Below are 20,106 nucleotides of genomic sequence, written 5' to 3'. Positions count from 1 at the left end.
AGAGATGAATATTGTCTATGACTCAGTTTAAGTGCATGCATGACCCTCCAGACCTGATCTTATAAGTTCCAGATGGGAAACGAAGGGGAAGCCTGACACAGTTTTATGATGGTTTCCACAGGCTTTTCACTCTAAATGCCGGGATTAAAGTGTTTTCTCTCTGGCCTGAGGCTTTATGCATTAGGAAAAACTGTTCTAATATTAAGGAGTGGCCTTTCGTGGCAACATCTGAAAGAGATTACACACAGGCACAGGACACTGGAAAATAATGTGCTTTTATCATTCAGCCTTCTGACTGGTCAGTCATTTTCAGGTTCACTGATGGATATCACGTTACATACCGACTCTCTTTGGATTCATCATCGGTGTCCGTGCCGTGACGTTCATGCAGACGTTGGCCAACATACACGACACCTCTCGGCCTCCTCGGATGCAGTCTTTATTAAAAACATTGATTTTTGAAGGCTCAAAATTAACGCTGATCCCCACACGGACAACACTGCGAGACCTGTTCGAAAACACGTGAAGGAATAAAACTGTCTTAATGGAGTTCTCCGTTATATTTCAACTGTGTATCATCTTTGTTTCTCCTAATGTGATTAGCAGTGTTGGGGGTAACCCATTACAAGTAACTTGAGTTACGTAATCAGATTACTTTTTCAAATAAGTAACGCAAGTTACTTTGTTTTCCCATTTATTGACTGACCGCTCTCCTGTCCTCATGTTGAGACAAGTCGTGAGTGCAGAAGCGTCGTGTGTAGACATGATGGTTAGCTAGACTAAATGTGAGCGTGCATTTACATTAGTACTTGCACAAAAAACAGATTCAGCAGGATTCTTCAGAATGAATAAAATCTGTAAAATGCTAAATCAGAGTACCAACAAACCTCCAATAATTAAATATGTTAAAGAAAACAAATATTTCATGCATTTAATCTCACTTTATTGACCAATGTACTTGTCATACCAAACCATAAGCAAAAATGACTTTAGATTATTATTATTTTTTATTTAAAGTAATTTACTTTTAGTTTGTATTGGTGAAGTAAGTGTTAAACTTTTTTCTCCTGCATCCTATTCTTCTGTTATCCAGAATGGCAGCAGCTGAAAGGTTTGCTTGAGCGGCGCCTCTACTGTACATGTGTTTCCTTCAGCCTGAGGCTTATTATTTCACTTTTGGTGTAAAAGGGTCTTTACATTTGCCCAAAGATAGAACTTTTTTTGATATAAAAAAAAACAAAAAACAAGCCCAGCCCAGGTGGGAAAAAAGTACCGCAAAAGTAATTACTTTTCTTAAAAAGTAACTAAGTAACGCAATTAGTTACTTTTTAAGGGAGTAACGCAATATTGTAATCCATTACTTTTCAAAGTAACTTTCCCCAACACTGGTGAATAGTGCCAACTCACCAAAGCAGAACTGCAGCCCCTAAAGAGCCCACAGACAGATCTATGAGCTCATCTCCATTTACATCCATCATCCCATGAACACTGCGGCCGAAATAACGGAGACCTGGAGAGACGTCACCACCGGCTATTCTCTGAGATCGAGGGCGAGAAACATTCATAGTGAGGAAATAACCCAGGTAACACAGAATACTTTTGCTAATGTTACCATTAATTTATTAAAACATTATTTCAAAACATTCTCTGAAAGTTATGCAAATGTTAAGGAAACATTCCATTTTATAATTCTAAAAACATTATGGGAATGTTACTTTTGAGTGTTCTCTGAACATTCCAAACACCAGATCACTTTGAACGAACATTCTATTAACATTACTGGAAGAATTTTGTTCAGAACCTTGTCAGAACGTTGGCCAAAGTTCGGAGAACTCTACTTTACTTTATTATTATCCACGTTGTGAAAAGTTGTCCCTGGCTCCACAGTACATATACATCAGCACATAAATACATAAGAAAAAAACTTTCCCTGTTAGCTGGGAAGGTGCAAAAGGTCACACCTGTTCTTATGTTTTTGTATTTTGGCATTACTAGAAAGGCTTTTAATAAAGTAAAATCAGTGACTCAGCTGAGTCTTACCTGTTTGTATTTGGGTTGGATGCTTTTTTGTCGGCCATAGAAGAGATAGATAGCTCCTTTGTGATTGTCTTCCAGTGGCGCTCCCACTACCAGTTCACTGAAGCCGTCACCATTCAAGTCCGGAAGGGCGGACATAGCCGCACCAAAACGAGAATCATGGGCCTGTTCTGATGGTCCAAGAGTCCCATCTGCTATAAAAGAGCCCTGTAGAATAAAGAAAGAGAGAAAGACAAGAAAATAGTTGTGTTCAGAATGAAATACTGTAGCATGTATGACCTCATAATGCTGTCATCTCACAAGTTTGGTTAGTTGGTATTTTTTGATAAAATAATCTTCCGGTTCAATCATCAAACTGTATACTATATATTTAGTTTATTTACCCCAATACTTCCCAATACTTCAGAAATATAGCCTACAACATTCATGCATTTATTTCAAAACACACAAAAATATAATATAATATAATATAATATAATATAATATAATATAATATAATATAATATAATATAATATAATATAATATAATATAATATAACATAATATAATATAATGACGTCACATTAATTCAGTGTCAGGTGTTTTTCAGTAATCGCTCTGACGGATTGAATTAATTCAGTGAAGGATTCGTTCGTTCATTGATTCAAACACACTAAATGCTCAAGCGCCTGCTCTGAAAGATGCCGCGAGGCGTTGAATGGTGTGAACTCATTTGTATATAGTCTATCACTGTACCCAGGAAAGAATGTACTTAGGGCCGAACAGACCGGTGGTGGAGATAGGGAAGTCTAGGAAAGCTGCCCTGTCTGCCTCCTTCATGTCAGTCAAATTCAGCCATAGGTGCCGTTCAAGCTCCGTCAAGTTCGCCATGCTTCGTCCGATCGCCTGGGCTGTTGAGTTTGTGGCTCCCAGGGCCAGGTCTGTGGCGCTGCACAGGTCCCTGAAAGCTTTCGGCTCAGGTCCAGACTCGTCCATTGAACGGAGAAGTTTGGCCTGAAAGACCTGGAGGACAGCCATGATGTGAAGCGCCTAAGCAGCTTGGCCAGCGGCGGCGTATGTGCGGCCAGCGAGAGCTGAAGTGTAGTGGCAAGGCTTGGACAGATGCGACGCTTTGGCTTTCCATCCTGTAGCGGTTTGGCTTTTCTCCACAGCGCCTCCTACAGTAGAGAGCGTCGAGGAGAAGGACGGTTTTAGGTGAGCTGAGTGTGGCGCTTTCCACGACTTCGTCAGCTCGTCGTGCACTTCTGGGAAGAAGGGGGCGGGTCTCTGCTGAGGGGCCGGCCGGCACCCCTGCAGGAACCACTCGTCTAGCCTTCTGCGTGTGGGCTCCTCGGGTGAAGACCACTCGAGCCCGAGGTCTTCAACGGCCCTGGTTGGTGCACGGAGAAGCTCTGCGTCAATGCTGGTTCTCGCGCTGGCTTGTGTTCACGGTGCGGGGACAGAAACAGAGCCCGCCCACTCGTCGCATTCGGATGCAGCAATGGAAAGGCTGCCATCCTTTTCTTCATCCTCATCCGATGCTCCAAAAGAGACGAGACCTGCCGCTCACAGAGAGGGGCGCTGGTCTGCCTGTGAGAACAGGACCGGCGAGGGGGTTTCTCTAGGAGAGAGCGAGGCGTGTACTCGCTCATCTCCGTCCGCACTGGCATCCTTTGTGAGCGGCGCTACTATTTGTGCGGCTCGAGCAAAGGGAGAGAGAGAGCGGGAAGCGCGGGGTCGTCATCAGCGAAAACAGCCAGTCGAGCCCGCCGGGTGGGGAGATCCATCTCATCGCACTGAGGGCAGCCATCTTTTTTACCTCATATTCGAGTCAACCTGCAAACTCACCACTCAGGTAACAAAATATATTATGTATTTTGCTGTGGCGCTGTAGATTTACCATGAGGTGTGTAAACAAGTGGTGTAGGCCTATAGCAGGGATAGGTAACTCCGGTCCTGGAGGGCCACTGTCCTGCAGAGTTTAGCTCTAACCCTAATTAAACACACCTGAACAAGGCAATCAACGTTTCCAGGATTACTAGATAGATACAGGCAGGTGAGTTTTTATCAGGGCTGAAGCTAAACTCTGCAGGACAGTGGCCCTCCAGGACCGATGTTGCCTATCCCTGGCCTATAGGATAGGCTACTGTTAACGGTGCATGTGCTACTTATGTTTAACAGACTTTCCGAGCACCAGTATTCTTTGAGATAACATTATGGTGTTGCATTGGCGTTGTCACCTGTGAGTTGATGGTGTAGATGTAAATTCTGCCTTTCTCCCACCCTCTGTAGAAGTACATGGGAGCTCCAACAAGTAAAAGATCCGTCAATCCATCGTCATCCAGATCAATCGGTGCCAACTCACTTCCATAGTACGACCCAATCTACAATTCAACAAAAACACACTCATGTCAGCATTTGATATCTAAATACATTAGGCCATAATGTATGCAACTGTTCAGCTTGGTTTCTAAATGGCTGCTACTTTCTCAACTAAAGAGTCCACCCTCAAGTCAATGCAATATGTTTCTCCTGTAAAATGGTGTTTTTGTACTCCTGTTTTATCATTCACTTGGTGAGAATCTCAAGTTTGATCACTTAGTCACAAGATTGATGATCTGAGGAACCACAAAATGATGTGGTGTGATGGGAGAAGCAATGCATTTAGAAACCTCAAATAATTTGAAAATTGAATAAATCGTTTTCAAAGTTTTGCTATATTTTTTTGTTGAAAAGGCACTTGGTCGACTTGCTCCAACCAAAGTGATTTAAATGCCGACATTGTAATGATGCTTAAATTTCTTTATAAAGTAACATTTTAATTAAAGTTAACATTTCACACCAACCAGATAAATATTTATTTGTATTTCAACAGCCAGACAATATTTTTTTCTATTGCATCACTGTATGGCATATTCTTCTGTTACCTCGCTGTTTTGAACTCGCAAAAAAAACTACAAATGGCAGAAAACCGGAGACACACTTTATCACATTCCCTTCTAAGTGCTTCCCTAAGGGCTCTCAAACACACACACACACGGTCTGGTGCATAACAGGTTGATAGCTAAATGAATGTTGTGGTCGGCGACCAGGAGCGTTTGAAACAGTAAGCGTTTATTGTGTGCATTCACTGGAGGCCATGCGTACACAAACACAAACACACACACACACACGTGCAGATGAGATTCACATGGGCCATAGAGACGCCTGCCCATCTGGAGCGGGTGACTGAGTCTAGACCTTCACATGCCGTCTCCTGTCCACACACATGGTCTGCATTAATCTACTGATGTGCTTCTCTAATCAAACACGCCACCGTTTCAGAGAGAGAAGGTATGATGGAAAAATGCAGACAGATGGATTAGGAGTTAGGAGAAATGTTCACCATTTAGGCCAAGTACACACTACTTTTGCATGCACTATTTCATGCAAATTAGCCCTATTATAGATTATTGACAACACGGCACTATTTCCATTGTGCAACTGACGTCACACTATTACCATCTGTGGAAAGCAGGTCGTAAATGGAATTTTGTTTAAAGAGGCGATTGTGAACGTTTTGTGCAGATAATGGCAGTAGTTTATCAAATGATGGAGAAGAACATTATAAATGAGCTGTTTTTGCTCTGACTTTTTGCACTCTTTCACTCTCTTGCAACTTCAATGGTTGTTTTGTACAGTTACGAAATAGAATATAATTGCAGGTTACAGCACAGCATGTTAAACAGCAAAATGCTCAATCCACATTCTTTATTCATGATTTTGTACAAGTAGAGAATCTTGCGGTATTTATTTGTCAAAAAGGTGCCAAGTGTTTTGAATGCTACTGACATGGTAATTACGACTAACCCTAACGAACCTTCCAGGAGGACTTTAACGCATCTTATAATACTATTTAGTTGCTCATTGTTGCGGTTTCGTTAGTCAGGACACTATAGGCACACTTGATGGCTGCTTGGCTAGATTTAAAACCATTCTGAAATTGATCATAGTGTCTGCAACTACTCTGAGGGCCCTATCTTGCACCCAGCGCAATTGACTTTGTACACTGAGGCATGTATCATTCCTATTTTGCACCCGACGCACAGCGGACTTTTCCCTCCACAGACGCACGTCTGTAAATTAGGGAATGAACTTGCGCTCCCGGGGGCGGTTCAGCGAAAAGAGGAGGCGTGTTCCGGCGCAAATGTTCCCTGGTGCTATTTTGCAGTTTCAGAAAACAATTCCGCCACAGACCAGGAGAAACCTAGTCTAAAGCCAGTTATTCAGATGCTATTTTAAGGGCGCATGCTTGGCCATAATGTAGCGTGTGCACAACGCGCATACACTTTGGTTCTCTCATCTACACACAGACAAAGCAGTTCAAATTTTTGCAAACCACACATAATTACAAGGAAAATATTCCACATGAGGGAAATCATTGTGGTGTCCATGAAGATGTGAAAAAATAGGCATAAATCTAGCTTACACATTTACCCAAATTATTATACGCCTGTTTAACCGAAGCTAATCTGGGTGTGTTTCTCCATCCCCAATGTCACTTCTCTGTGTTTTACGGCCCTGACGAGAACGTCGGTCTCCTCAGCTGTGAACCGTTCCTGGCAAATCCGCCGTTATAATAGCAACCCGCCATGGAACAAGCGCGCCTGCTCTTAAAGGGAATGTGAGATGTCGCTCTGATTGGTTTATTGCACGTTACGCCCAAACCACACCTATGAATAATGAAGCGACTTCAGACCAACACATTTTAGATTTGTGTGAGATCTGCCCACAAAGTTACTTGCGTTTCGCGTTTGATACTTGCGTTTCAGATCATTAAAATAGGGCCCTGAAAGTATCTCACAAGTGTGCACACTAGAAGAGTTTTGGCAACAGGCAGATGGCTACGATTTTGCACCTGCATAAAGTACTGTGATACTACTATGCATTATTAAAAAATAAGAATATTTTTGGCAGTAGTTTAGATGTTATACATCAGCACAGATATAAATTCTTTCTTTAATGTAACATTTCTCTGCAAAAACAATTGTACATTTTTTTAAATAATTTGTAGTAAGCTTTATTTTTTAGCTCTGCCATGGTTGGTGGTACCATGGTATTCTTGAAAGTACCTTGGAGTACAATGTAAAAATACCTTCCACAGTACTTTCTTTAAAACATGAAAGTGTGGTCTTCGGTCTTGTAGTGTGTGCTTGGCTTTACCTGCTGACCGTAGAGAGAATGCAGCATGGTGAGGTTTCCACTGTTGGTCAGGGTGAAGATCACCACCTTTCCTGTGTGGTTGAATCGAGGGGCTCCAGCGACGTACAGCTGACCGTACTGAGCCGAGACCACCGAGGACACCATGTACCCTAGAAACAACTCTCAAATTTATACATTATAAATAAATATGAGCTATCTGTCAATTGACTTTTTTCGTGGAAAACACATTCCAAGAGGAACATTAGGGAAAGACAGCATGTATTGCTATGCTGGTTTGGTGCTGAAGTAGTTTGCTGGTTAAGCTAGTTGATGTATTAAAGATTTGTCCATACTAGGGCTGGACGATACAACCTAAAATCAAAGTCTCAAAGAACATTTTACCTCAATTACGATTAATGAACGATTATTAGTTAGTTATTAGTTATTAGTTACTTCAAAAGTTGAAGAATCTATGCTATAACTGTTGAGTTTCTAAGCTACTTTAGTGATAAATCACAGGACAGCGACAATTGACAAACTTTCGTGAGGACGCATGCGAAAGTGATCTCGCTTTGGGGCTTGCGCACTTTCTGTATGTGTTTACTCTGTGTTTTAGTTCGCCTCCATGTTGCTTCCAAGCCGCTGACTGGATGGGGTGACCACACGTGGTAGGCTATTATGTTTTTAAGGGAAAAGTACTAACAGGATTAAAAAAAACGAAATGACCAACATGGGAAAATTACGTTGGTTAGATGTTCTGAATTTCGGTTTTGATTACTTTTCGATTAATCGTCCAGCCCTAGTCCATACTACACAAGTAAGACATATGATAACTTTCTTTGAGGAACAGACTGAAATTAAAGTCTTATATTCCTCTTCATAGCACTCAAATCTCTTACACTTTCTGCTATTTAAACTTGATGGGTCATTTTATTCATTGCAATGCGTGCAAAAACGAATGCCATTGACATATACTCTAGTGCAACATCTTAATTTGATGGGTTTTAATATGTGGATACACAAATTAAGCTGGTAAAGAATAGAGTGAACATTCTTGACCTATTCTTTTATGTTCCACAGAAGATAGAAAGTTTTTGAACGACTCAATTTGTTTCCATCATGGAATCAGATCCTCATTAGGCTTAATTGTCTTACCCAGATATGCAGCGTGGTTCTTCAGTTCCTCTGGGAACTCTTTCATGTAAGAAGACTTTGGTGGGATGACTTTACCGTGACGGGTCTCCTTCAGAACAGCTCCGTTCCAGTCGTATGCGCCAACGGCACCAACCAGAATCCCATCCTTCAAGAGAATGGTTTGCATCTTTTTTTGTTCACATTCAAAAATCCCTTTCACCATATGTTAGTTTTTTTAAAGGAAAATACACACAATCACAACACAATAAAAAAACACACACATGCACACAGTCTTGCATCAGGTCTGGGTTCATGTACCTGAAGGGAGGATTCAATATAGGATCATGACAAACGGCCAGGCAGGGACTTCAGCGGTATAGGGAATGCAAACCGAGCGTTTGCCAAACCTCTCCCGCACCGATCTGAGAGCTCCTGCCAAAGACTCTGCACTGTATTAACATCTGTAGCATTTAAACCCATTTCTGACCGAAACCACCACTGCACTCAAATACGCTTGGTCATAGTCCTATTCCAGTTCTGTTTCAGAGTAAGACTGAATATCAAGTACTAACTAACTAAATGTGTGATGCTAAAGCCACAATACAAGAAAGTTGTAGGTGGCTGCCAGAGCATTGCAATGCAGTTGCTTAAGAGTTTTCAGTATTATTTTAGTATTAAAATTCTCTGGCTTGATCCTGAATGCATGCGAGCGAGTGCAAGAGTCTGAATACAGAGCTAAAACTGCGTTCACTGCCAAAGTTTTCCTCATGCAATGTCGACGTGGACACTTTGACAGCGTTCCATGGCACATTTGCACAATAAACTCTCTCCAATACACTCTGTGGGTTGTTCCATTTGCTTTTATTAGTGGTGCTTGCAAAGGCAAACCCCTGAACAAACCCTAATCCTGAGTATTAAACTTCACAGCGTTTAACTCGTCACGCACGGTTTGTGCAAAAGACATGAATGATGCCTCAAATTGTGTGGGTTGATGAAGAATACACTAGCGACTGCCAAGCATCCACATAACAATGCCTAGGAACCAGGAATAATGTTGTGATCTCATCAAGTCAGAAATAACGCAATTATTAGTTCCTGACAAGTAAAAACCATTCATGTCTAAACAAATTGGCAGTGGTTTCAATCGTTTGAAGGTTGAGCTGGGAGCTCATTGGCTACTGATACAGCAGGAACCAATCAGCTGTGTCCTATAGAGAATGATGTGATTGCAAGCAGAATGAGTTAGGGACCAATCAGCCTGTGCTATCTAGTGTTTCATGACAGAATTTCGTATTAGTGATTAAGTATTTTATTGTCATCAACAAGAACCCGAACATTGATCCATTTAAGCATTTTGAGCATCACCACAGAAACAAATCATAAGCTTGGAGTTGATTTAAAGGTAACAATTAAAAAAAAATGCTTAACCTTTTAAATTGAAATATTTAAATGTATTCTAATTAATCAAAATGTATTTCTTTAATGGAATTTGTCTGAAAAGAAATGTTCAACATATATATATATATATATATATATATCACAATTATGCTGCTTTCTAAGATTCTTTAATCCAAAATCTAAAGCAGCAGAGAAGGCAGTCCCACAATGCATTGCAGGCTTAAAGATGCAGACGATGTGAGGTAAATGTCAATTATAAATTCACTCAATATTTGTGTGTTCTTTGTATTTGTATGCATGTTGGAGTCAATTGCAATTATTATTCAAACAAGTTGCCTATTGAGTAAATCAGATTCGAATTTAATTTTCTATTCTGTTTCATCAACAAAGGCAGAAGACAGCAGTGTAAGTCAGTGTAAGTGATTTTTTTTTTTCGAGGCCTGGCACCTCTTTAGCTCTTTACAAAACAAAAGCAGTGAAAACTAGCATACCATGTCCGTGTCAGCGGCCCAAGCTAATAAACCGACTTCCAAACGTTTTATTTCCATCTGATTAGGTTTTATTTACTACATGCTTGATGGACACTGAAGTCTTTTCCTTATAAAACGAAACAAAGTCATTCCTTTAAAAACATTTACAGCCACAAGCAAAAAAAAAAGGCAAAAGTCTTTCTTTACAAATAAAGTCACATGCACAAGCGTGCACATAAAACACAAGGGCACGTGTGTGAGAGTGTTTGTGTGAGGGTTCCTCACTCAAGGAGCGTAATTCAGCAAAACCATATGTGTTCTCTGGACCTCGTTCCCTCAAGAATGAAAAAATCTTTCCGAGACGTTATCTCCCGTCTCGGATTGCCACTGTCAAGAGCAGCTCCTGGGATCCAACAGTGAAAGTTATGAAAAAAATCTTGTTTTTCTCTGGGTAAGTTGTCCTTCGTCTAACACAAAAAGAGGCCCTGGTCTAAAACCCCTCTCCTCCGTGAAAAATAGTCCTTCTCTCAGAAGACTGTTTTCATGCCGCTCACTTTCAAGAAGTCTGTTTTCATGCCGCTCACAGCATGTGGAACAGCTTCAAACGTAAACTAGCCTTTTTTTAATTGAAAGAGTGGCATGTCATGTTTCTGTCGGGCCCTACAAGGACGCATCTCAGGTTTGTTTTCCCATGGGCACAGAGCCGTAAACAAATCATTCTTTCAATGACTTTTTATTTTGACTGATGCCGCAGTTTCTGCTCCAGGCTAATGCAAGAGCTTCAAACTCAATCAAAAGTGCAAAGAGCAAAATAACAGCATTTCGTGCACCTCACTGAGTACCTAATATAATTCTCCACACATTAGCGCTGTTGTCAATATTTATATTTCTTCTGCTTGAAATGGATGGAGATGCACTCACCTCCACGATATGTGTGGAGAATCCAGCTTGAGACATCTGCAAACCAAATGCTGTACCATTCTGGTTGGTGCCTGCAGAAAAGAGTGTGTTACTGTGCAAAATTCACTGTGATGATGCTAATGTGTTGTGTGTGGTTGGCAGGCTGTTGCTGTGCAGTTAATAGGGTATTCTGAGGCCCTTGTTCACTTGGTATTAAGATGCGTTTTGGTCGATCAGATCACAATTGGAAGACGCTAAAAACAGGTGTAAAACACTTTGAACACTTTATTTTGTTAAAATAAAATTCTGTATCAAAATTTATAAGGAAAGACCAGTACTTTGTTTAGGCTTGGTCTGTAGGGAATTCCAAACCTGCGCACATATATTCAAACGCACGTAACTATAGAACCAATTCTAAATGCGCATGTGAACGCCATCAGCGTTTCTCACAGGTTCGCGTTTAAAGTCTGTGTAGAGAGAATTGTGTCGTCTTAGCGGCCCCTAATTTAATAACAAGTGATTGTTGCGACGGAAGCAAATCAATCAAAACTAACTTTAGCTGGAAAATAACTTTATTAAAGAACCGCTATAAAGCCAAAACAATCTATGTTACCTTAAATTATACGTTTATCTCTGTAAAGCTGCTTTGAAACAATCTACATTGTTAAAAGCGCTATATAAATGAAGATGACTTGACTTGACTTGACTTTGAGCTTGTCCACTTTTGACCACTTCCAGAGGTGTTGAAAATGCATTTTGCTTTCGTAGTGTAAACGCTCATGTGGTCGAATGTGTTCAAACAGCCACAAAAGACCAAACGCATAAACATTATGGGAAGCGCGCTAGCCAGACGGGATTTTGGACCCAAGTTTGGTTTGAAGATGAAAAATGTACCAAGCACATGTTCTCTCTCCATTCCTGATTTCTAACACACACTCACAGCATTCGTGATCTTGTGGCTGTCAGAGCAGAAACTCTGATGCTCTCCGTATGCTTTCCCGTCATCTCTGGTCATGTTCATATGTAAATTGTGTCAAATCCGTCAATTAGATCAATAGATCTGAACAAGCCCAAACATTTACCCGCCCATGGACCCTCCCCTCAGGACAGAAGTGTTTGAAAGTGGACAAAAGACAGATTAAAACATCAGGTGCAACAGGAATGCGCCTCGTCTACTTGTGATTTGATCAACCAAAACGCATCTTAAAGGATAATTCCGGTATTTAGCACTTTGAGTCTCTTTTCTGGTTTGTTTTGGATGAACTAGAGTGGTGGACACAGAAATGTTGACGATGGGTCCCGTCTCGACTTTTTGACTCATTTATAATCGCCTTTGACCGCTTCAGAGTGGCTGTCTACGGGCATGCACGAACATGTCCTTAAAACAACCCTTAACATTCGTTTTCAAAACTGTGCAACTCACCGAGTGGTTAGTGGTGTTCGTTGATGATTAAAAACAAGTAGCGTAGCGAAATACAGTTTTTGTCGTGTTTTATTTGCCATTTTGTAAAATCCCATTGATTTCTGTTGGAGGACTCATTGCTCGTTGATGTTACTGCGCTACAGACTCAAATATCGAGCGGAAGTTTATACGCGGTTGTGAGTTTATCTGAAAAAATAGTTCCACTATAGCAAATAACAAGGATTGAAATCATACATTGCGCCGATATATTTGTTTTTAATCATCAACGAACACCACTAACCACTCGGTGAGTTGCACAGTTTTGAAAACGAACGTTAAGGGTTGTTTTAAGGACATGCTCGGGCATGCCCATAGCCAGCCACTCTGAAGCGGTCAAAGGCGATTCTAAACGAGTCAAAAAGTCGAGACGGGACCCATCGTCAACATTTCTGTGTCCACCACTCTAGTTCATCCAAAACAAACCAGAAAAGAGACTCAAAGTGCTAAATACCGGAATTATCTTTTAATACCAGATGTAAACAGGGCCTGAGTGGTTTAAATGTTGATATGTGGTTTCTACAGTCTTATGAGTGGTCTTTAGCATGTTGCTATGCGTTCTGGTGGTTTTCTGTGGCATTCTGGTCTCTACATACAGCTTTATAGTTTATGTTATTACAGTTTATACCCTCCAAGCTGAAGATCTTCTCTCCAAGAGCATCAACGATGTCCTTCAGGGCAGACTCGTCAGTGACGCTGAAGAAGTTCTCCTCGGGATCAGTGGCAATGAACTTGATTTCCCTCAGAAAAGCTTCAGGATTGATTCCTCGCCGATTATAGTAGCCAAGAACCTGGAACGGCATTGGAACATCAGTCGCACTTTATTTGACAGTACTTGCAGTGTACTTACCAAAGAAAGTACGAGGTAATTTAAGGTAACTGCATGGGTTAAGGTTATTGTAATTATTATAATAAGTGCATAGTATGTATATGAGGAACAGGACTGTAAAATAAAGTGCTACCGGAATATCAGAACTATGTTCACCTGTTCGATCTGTGCACCTGTTTGAAAACTTCTCAAGAGTTTGAGTTTCATGACTGACGGACCACCTGAATAACATCTGGAGGATTTTACTGGAAAGAAGCAGTAACTCACCGCAATACCATACAAGGTGATATTATCCTTCTCACTTTCTTCCACGGCTTTCTGTAGGTCTGGGCTGTCATGCGATTCTCCATCAGTGATGACAATCATGACTTTCTTAGCGTCTGGACGACCTCCTTGTTTGAATGCTTGAGTTCTGTTATAAATACACATACACAGTGTAAATGAGTGAATCACACTCAAAAAATAAATCTTGGTCTGACTTTGATTCAAAATACCACAGTATTAACCCCCTAAAAAACAACTATTTTAAATAACTGGCAAGCCGTTTTAGCTTAAATTGTACCCAGCGTTACTCGTCATAATTGCATTTTTACTAGTAAGAATTCAATTAGAGAGCTCTACAATTCAATTACTAGTAAGAATTACATATACAGAGCTCTCTAATTCAATTATTATTAGTAACAATTCCAATTAGAGAGCTCTACAATTCAATTATTACTAGTAAGAATTACATTTACAGAGCTCTCTAATTTAATTTTTACTAGTAAAAAAAACAAATTAAAGATATGTATAATTGCAGAGCTCTGTAATTTAATTAAAGAGCTCTGCAATTGCATTCTTACTAGTAACAATTCAATTGTAGAGCTCCGTAATTAAAAATGAATGGAAGTCAATGGAGACATATGACTAGTAAAAATTCATTTGTAGAGCTCTCTAATTGGAATTGTTACTAATAATAACTGAATAAGAGAGCTCTCTAATTGTAATTGCTACTAGTAAGAATTGAATTGTAGAGCTCTCTAATTTAATTCTTACTAGTAAAAATGCAATTACGACAGGTAACGCTGGATACAATTTAAGCTAAAACGGCTTGCCATAATATGGAACATAATAGAACAATTAACAAGTCTCCTGAACAATTAATAACACATGTTCTTTTAACTTGAAATCATTGAGTTAAGCCAAAAAAGTAACATGAAGCTATCTTGCTTGAACTAGAAACCTGATACAATGACGATTAGTACTTGAGCTTTGATTATAATTCAATTAATTGGTACAAATGGATGTAATTTATATACATTTCCCAGATTAATATTATTTCTGTTAGCTGATCCAAAATGACGCTTCGCTTTATTGTGATTTGTGCAATTTCAACTCATTTGATTTGCCTTATTTCCATTGTAAATAATGATGCGCAGGAGTTTGGAAGATGGAAGACAGACAAAACACAAACATGCCAGTGTACCGAGCCGCATTAATCCCGAGAGCCGTTCGCGTCTCCTCTCCGCCTCGCTGGTCGATGTTCTTAGCCGCTGCTACAACCTCATCAACCGTACGGAAATCATCCAGCCGAAACTCGTTCACTACCCGGGCCCCGTACTGCACCACACCTACCTGGACAACGGGACACAACACCAGGTGAGATGCATCATCTATTATACTTGCTTTTACATGACACACTCTTGTCAAATTCTGTTGTTCAACTTAAGGCTGGAATACACTACATGATTTTGGTCCAGATTCAATGCTAGTTTTCTCGAACTCGCGTAGTGTATGATGGGCACAGACCATGTGTTTTTTTTTTTTTTTAATAATATGATTCTGTCAGGACCACTATCGTCAAATACTATTGACAATTAGCATACAGTTTGGATTGGCGGTATGGTTCTGTTCTGGACAAGAACTTCCTACGCATCCATGCAGCCTAGCATGGATAAGAGCAGCAATAACCCCGCTTAGGGTAAACAGAACAGAACCAACATGTATGTATGTAGATATCATTAATTCAAGATTTTAAAGTACAACATAGGGTTCAGTTCAAGGGGAACCAGAATGCCAAATCCTGACTGAAGACAGGTGGAGCTGGGGAGGGAGGAGGGTAATTCGCTCCTGAGAAACGCGATCGCTGCTGATAATACTGAAGGAGCTTATATATGTATACAGTGATGGGCGTCGTATTCCTATAGGTAGACGTGGATCAGCTGATGCGAGCTTGACTAACATGACCTGCCAGAACTGACACTACGCTTGATTTCTATCCAGTCATCGGAGACCAGAGATGTGAAAAATATTTTGGCCGATTTTAAAACATATACTGCGTCCAAAATGAAATACTTCCCTACTATATAGTATGCGAAAAACAGTTCGCCAAAAGAGTAGTAAGTCCGAGTACTGTGGCTACATCCGAAACTCTCTTGAGTAGGTACTTATTTTGACTAAGTAATTACTTAACGAACGTTAAATAAGTATGTTCTATATAGAATGAGTGTGTATAGTATGAATGTAATAGGACGTACTACATCTGCCATGTTGTCATTATCATGTGACCTACCAGCAGTTGCGTTGCTTCACTGTCATTCACAAATCCTCTCCCGTGGCCTCATGGGATAGTAAAGTGTCCATCGTATTCACACTTCAGAATCTTGCTGAAAGTAATAGTTCATCCGAGTACTTTTTTCCTACTGTTTTATAAGTACTGTGAATTCGGACATACTTCTTTTGTCACACACTGTTTTTTGCTTACTATATAGTAGGAAAGTTTGCGATTTCCAACGCAGCCATATTGTTTACATTTGTCATGTGTCTCCTATCAACAAGCTCCCCATTTTGTGTGAGTTTGTTGCGTTCGGAATGACTTGAAAGATCGTGTGTGTGATTCTAAGTCGGCAAGTGTATAATATCTGGTGTTTTAATATTTGTTCCGATTTGAAAAGTCGTGTAGTGTAGTCCAGCCTTTAGTAACTGTAATGCATGAAACAGAAATAAATAAAAAATGTAGATATTGCATCATCATTTTGCATCATCATTAATATTCTATTAAAATGTGTCTATTTTCTTAAATCATCAGATTTATTTGCAGTATTTTGACTGAAGTACGGAGAATCACGAGAGCAGTGGTAAGTGCTGTTTTTGTACAACCCAACGCCTTCATAAATCATAAGTCAGAACAGTCCAAACTGATTTTCCAGGTGATAATTCAGACGCACCTGGATCTGTCCTGGACCGATGTAAAACTTCTGTAGCACATTTATCAGGAAATCCTGAACCTCATACCAGGGATAGATGGAGTTGGATCCATCTAACACAATCACTATGTCCATGTATGTCTCGCATCCTGTGGAGAAACTGATGCTGTCAGAATGCATGTGATGAAAGCGGATTACTCCAAGAAGCTTCATCAGTGAAGAGTCTGACTTTACTTTGAAAGGCCGGAGCGATGCTGTGGGTGAAGTTGAAGCTGCCGTCGACTCTTGAACAGATGCCCGTGCTGTAGTAAGAACTTCCACACTCGTACGACCACAGCGGCCCACATGCCTGAAACACAGTCAGCATGAAACTGTTCACAACCCATTTGTGCATTCAGCATTTTTATGAAAAAATATGAAATTATTTGGTAACACTTTATACAATAAGATTTCTTAGTTAACATTAACTAATAATGAACTGCACGTATACAGCATTTATTAATCTTTGTTAGTTCATTTCAACATTTACTAATACTTCTTGTTAGCATTAGTTAATGCACTGTGAACTAACATGAACATTTAATATTCTCTGTAATAATAGCATATTGGCGATCCAATGTGTGTCTTTGTTTGAGCTCTGGAGACCGTCAAAGGTTTCTATTTACAGCATGTTTTTGCAGCGTTGAGCAATGTAGCCAATCACAAACTTATCTGTCGATCTCTTGAATGCAATGGCCAATCAGAGGTGTTTTAAGTTAGCACTGAACAAATTCTGAGTTCTGCACGCTCGCAAATCTTATCATTATAACAAACAATTACATAAATGAGAGATTCATTGTGCAGGCAGCTTTACTTTATTGAAAAAGTAAAATAGTAGTAAAATAGTCTGCAAAGTGAACATGCATATTACCACAAAGCTGTTATCCTTGGGGTTGGAGGTGAGAGTCATTCCCAACCTCATTTTCTCTTTGCGTTCGGACACGTTGTTTAGGGATATCTTTCCTTGAAAAGTCCAGAGAAAAAATATCACAAAATGTTTTGTTGCAATCTGCCTTAATATTGCGGTGTCCGATTGGTCATGTGATACCTAGATGCAGTCGTGTGCAGTTTGTTGCTGGTTTTCTGTCTAGTGGGCATCTGTAGACGTCACCTGTCTGATGTTCACCGCTTTTCTCAAAGGGAGCTCCTACTAAGAGCCTGAAATTCAAGAAAATAGTTTCTTAACCCTCTGGTGCTCTTCGAATGTCGGTCAAAAAAGACAGAATTGTATTATTTTTCTTCAATGAAATGTACTGTATTTTAGTTCAATAATGTTTTTAATTTTATCGTACTAAAATTATATTTACGCTGTATCAATAATCAATTTATTCACTTTTTGAGCATAGACCTGAACATTTTATTTAATTTAACTCTCGTAAATCTTGAATGCTTTAGAGCACAGACTTAAGTTTGATCTCTTTTCAAATACAACACTTGGCAGAGATTATTGCTGAAATAAAAAAAGTTTTAAAAAGTTACAGAATGTTATGTTTATTGTTATGAATAATGCATAAAAATACTATTTTCAATTTTTATATGAAATGTATATTTTCAAAAACATGTTTAACTCTGAGGGCCCTATCTTGCACCCAGCCCAATTGCCTTTGTATACCGATGCATGTATCATTCCTATTTTGCACCCGACGCACAGCGGACTTTTCCCTCCACAGACGCACGTCTGTAAATTTATTTTAAGGGCGCATGCTTGGCCATAATGTCGCGTGTGCAGAAACGCACATACACTTTGCTTCTCTCATCTACACACAGACGCAGCAGTTTTCATTTTTGCAAACCATACATAATTACAAGAAAAATATTCCACATGAGGAAAATCATTGTGGTGTCCATGAAGATGTGAAAAAATAGGCATAAATCTAGCTTACACATTTACCCAAATTATTATACGCCTGTTTAACCGAAGCTAATCTGGGTGTGTTTCTCCATCCCCAATGTCACTTCTCTGTGTTTTACAGCCCTGACGAGAACGTCGGTCTCCTCGGCTGTGAACCGCTCCTGGCAAATCCGCCGTTATAATAGCAATCCGCCATGGAACAAGCACGCCTGCTCTTAAAGGGAATGTGAGATGACGCTCTGATTGGTTTATTTCACGTTACGCCCAAACCACACCTATGAGTAATGAAGCTACTTCAGACCAACACATTTTAGATTTGCGAGATCCGCCCACAAAGTTACTTGCGTTTCGCGTTTGATACTTGCGTTTCAGATCGTTAAAATAGGGCCCTAAATCTGCAAGAAAATCTAAGCCATAAATCTAAACATATTATGTTCTAAATTTGAGGTTGATATCTCAATAAATGAGCTTTCAGTCAGATGTTGTTTGGCCGCAGTACCGAACGCTTCCACTAGATGAAATTCGTCTCCCATTCAATGCGCTCATTTTTGACCGTGAGGAGCACAAGTGTGACTATTTTTTTCAGGACAATTCAACCTTTTCGAATCATGTCCATGATTTTGTTTTTTTGTGTTCACATAGTGACACAAGTGCCAAAACCTTTACCGCGTTTCATACCATTACGATAAAGTAAAAAATTCTAAAAACGCAAAACGACCGAAGAGCACCAGAGGGTATGTTTACACAGCATGCTTTATTTGATCAGGTTTAATTGTTTGATGTATTCTGTAGTCATGCATCATGCTTAATTAAAATGTATTGAATTATAAAACTAAGCCTTTTGACAACCACCTTGAAAACCATCAAAAATACAATATCAACCTCTAGCAACACCCTAGCATCATGGAGATAAGTTTTGCACTCCAGCTAAAGTATAACGGTAGCAGATCAGTCCAAACAGTCATTTTATGAGAAACACAAACAGGATCACAAGTTCAACATTCCAGCAGCGTTCCAGTCGAAGTCATTCACTCCCTGATGGGAAGAAAACTCTACATGAGCCCAGCAGCAAAGAATCGCTAAGCAGATTTTTCCAGCTTCTGAGGTATACGTTTGAGACAGAGCCAATACCAGAAACCAACAGCAAAACTCAGTAATGCTGTTCACTTCGAGATCAAGACGTTAAGAACTACGACGACAAAACCACATCCCACAGTTTGGCCTGTGAGATCCATCCATGTTAATGTTTACATTCCTCTTCTCCCACTGCGACCTGCACAAAACACTGCTGTCAGTCAATCCGCAGTCTTGTCATACTGTCAATATGACCCCCCCCCCCCCCCCCCTATAAATATAAAATATAAAAATATAAAACCTATAAATAGCAGCAGACTAAAAGTGGTTTAAACTAGTCTTTTCAGAAGGGAAATTATTTTACGGCATGCCATGGTAAACAAGTATGGTAATCTTTCAGCACTATGCTCTAAAGTACCATAGTAGGGGTTGTTTTTGTTTTAAGACACATGATGGATTGCATTTGTTTGTTTTTTTGGTATATGCAGCGCTCTCAGTTCCCACAATGCACAGCGCTCTGAACATCAGTCATTATTGGAATGTACTGTTACTCTTTGGCACCCGTAGTG

The 20,106-nt window shown here is 40.0% G+C and overlaps 1 protein-coding gene across 1 annotated transcript in view; it reads right to left on the bottom strand.

Annotated features, from left to right (window-relative positions):
- The window catches only part of itga11b (integrin, alpha 11b), a 48,720-nt gene that overhangs the window by 17,713 nt on the left and 10,901 nt on the right, over window positions 1-20,106 (bottom strand). The window contains exons 3-16 of the mRNA XM_084094200.1: window positions 17,660-17,769; window positions 17,483-17,574; window positions 16,807-16,921; window positions 16,594-16,721; window positions 14,853-15,001; window positions 13,655-13,799; window positions 13,187-13,349; window positions 11,121-11,191; window positions 8,353-8,497; window positions 7,219-7,367; window positions 4,257-4,400; window positions 2,041-2,244; window positions 1,408-1,538; window positions 342-508 (exon numbers count right to left, since the gene is read on the bottom strand). Coding sequence (XP_083950326.1) covers window positions 342-508; window positions 1,408-1,538; window positions 2,041-2,244; window positions 4,257-4,400; window positions 7,219-7,367; window positions 8,353-8,497; window positions 11,121-11,191; window positions 13,187-13,349; window positions 13,655-13,799; window positions 14,853-15,001; window positions 16,594-16,721; window positions 16,807-16,921; window positions 17,483-17,574; window positions 17,660-17,769 — 1,913 coding nt within the window. The remainder of the gene's footprint in view (window positions 1-341; window positions 509-1,407; window positions 1,539-2,040; window positions 2,245-4,256; window positions 4,401-7,218; window positions 7,368-8,352; window positions 8,498-11,120; window positions 11,192-13,186; window positions 13,350-13,654; window positions 13,800-14,852; window positions 15,002-16,593; window positions 16,722-16,806; window positions 16,922-17,482; window positions 17,575-17,659; window positions 17,770-20,106) is intronic.

This window comes from Abramis brama, assembly GCF_963993115.1.
Source record: "Abramis brama genome assembly, chromosome: 20".
Classification (NCBI taxonomy): Eukaryota; Metazoa; Chordata; class Actinopteri; order Cypriniformes; family Leuciscidae; genus Abramis; species Abramis brama.
Note: the sequence above shows the minus strand (reverse complement) of the source record. Positions and strands in the feature narration are given on the sequence as shown.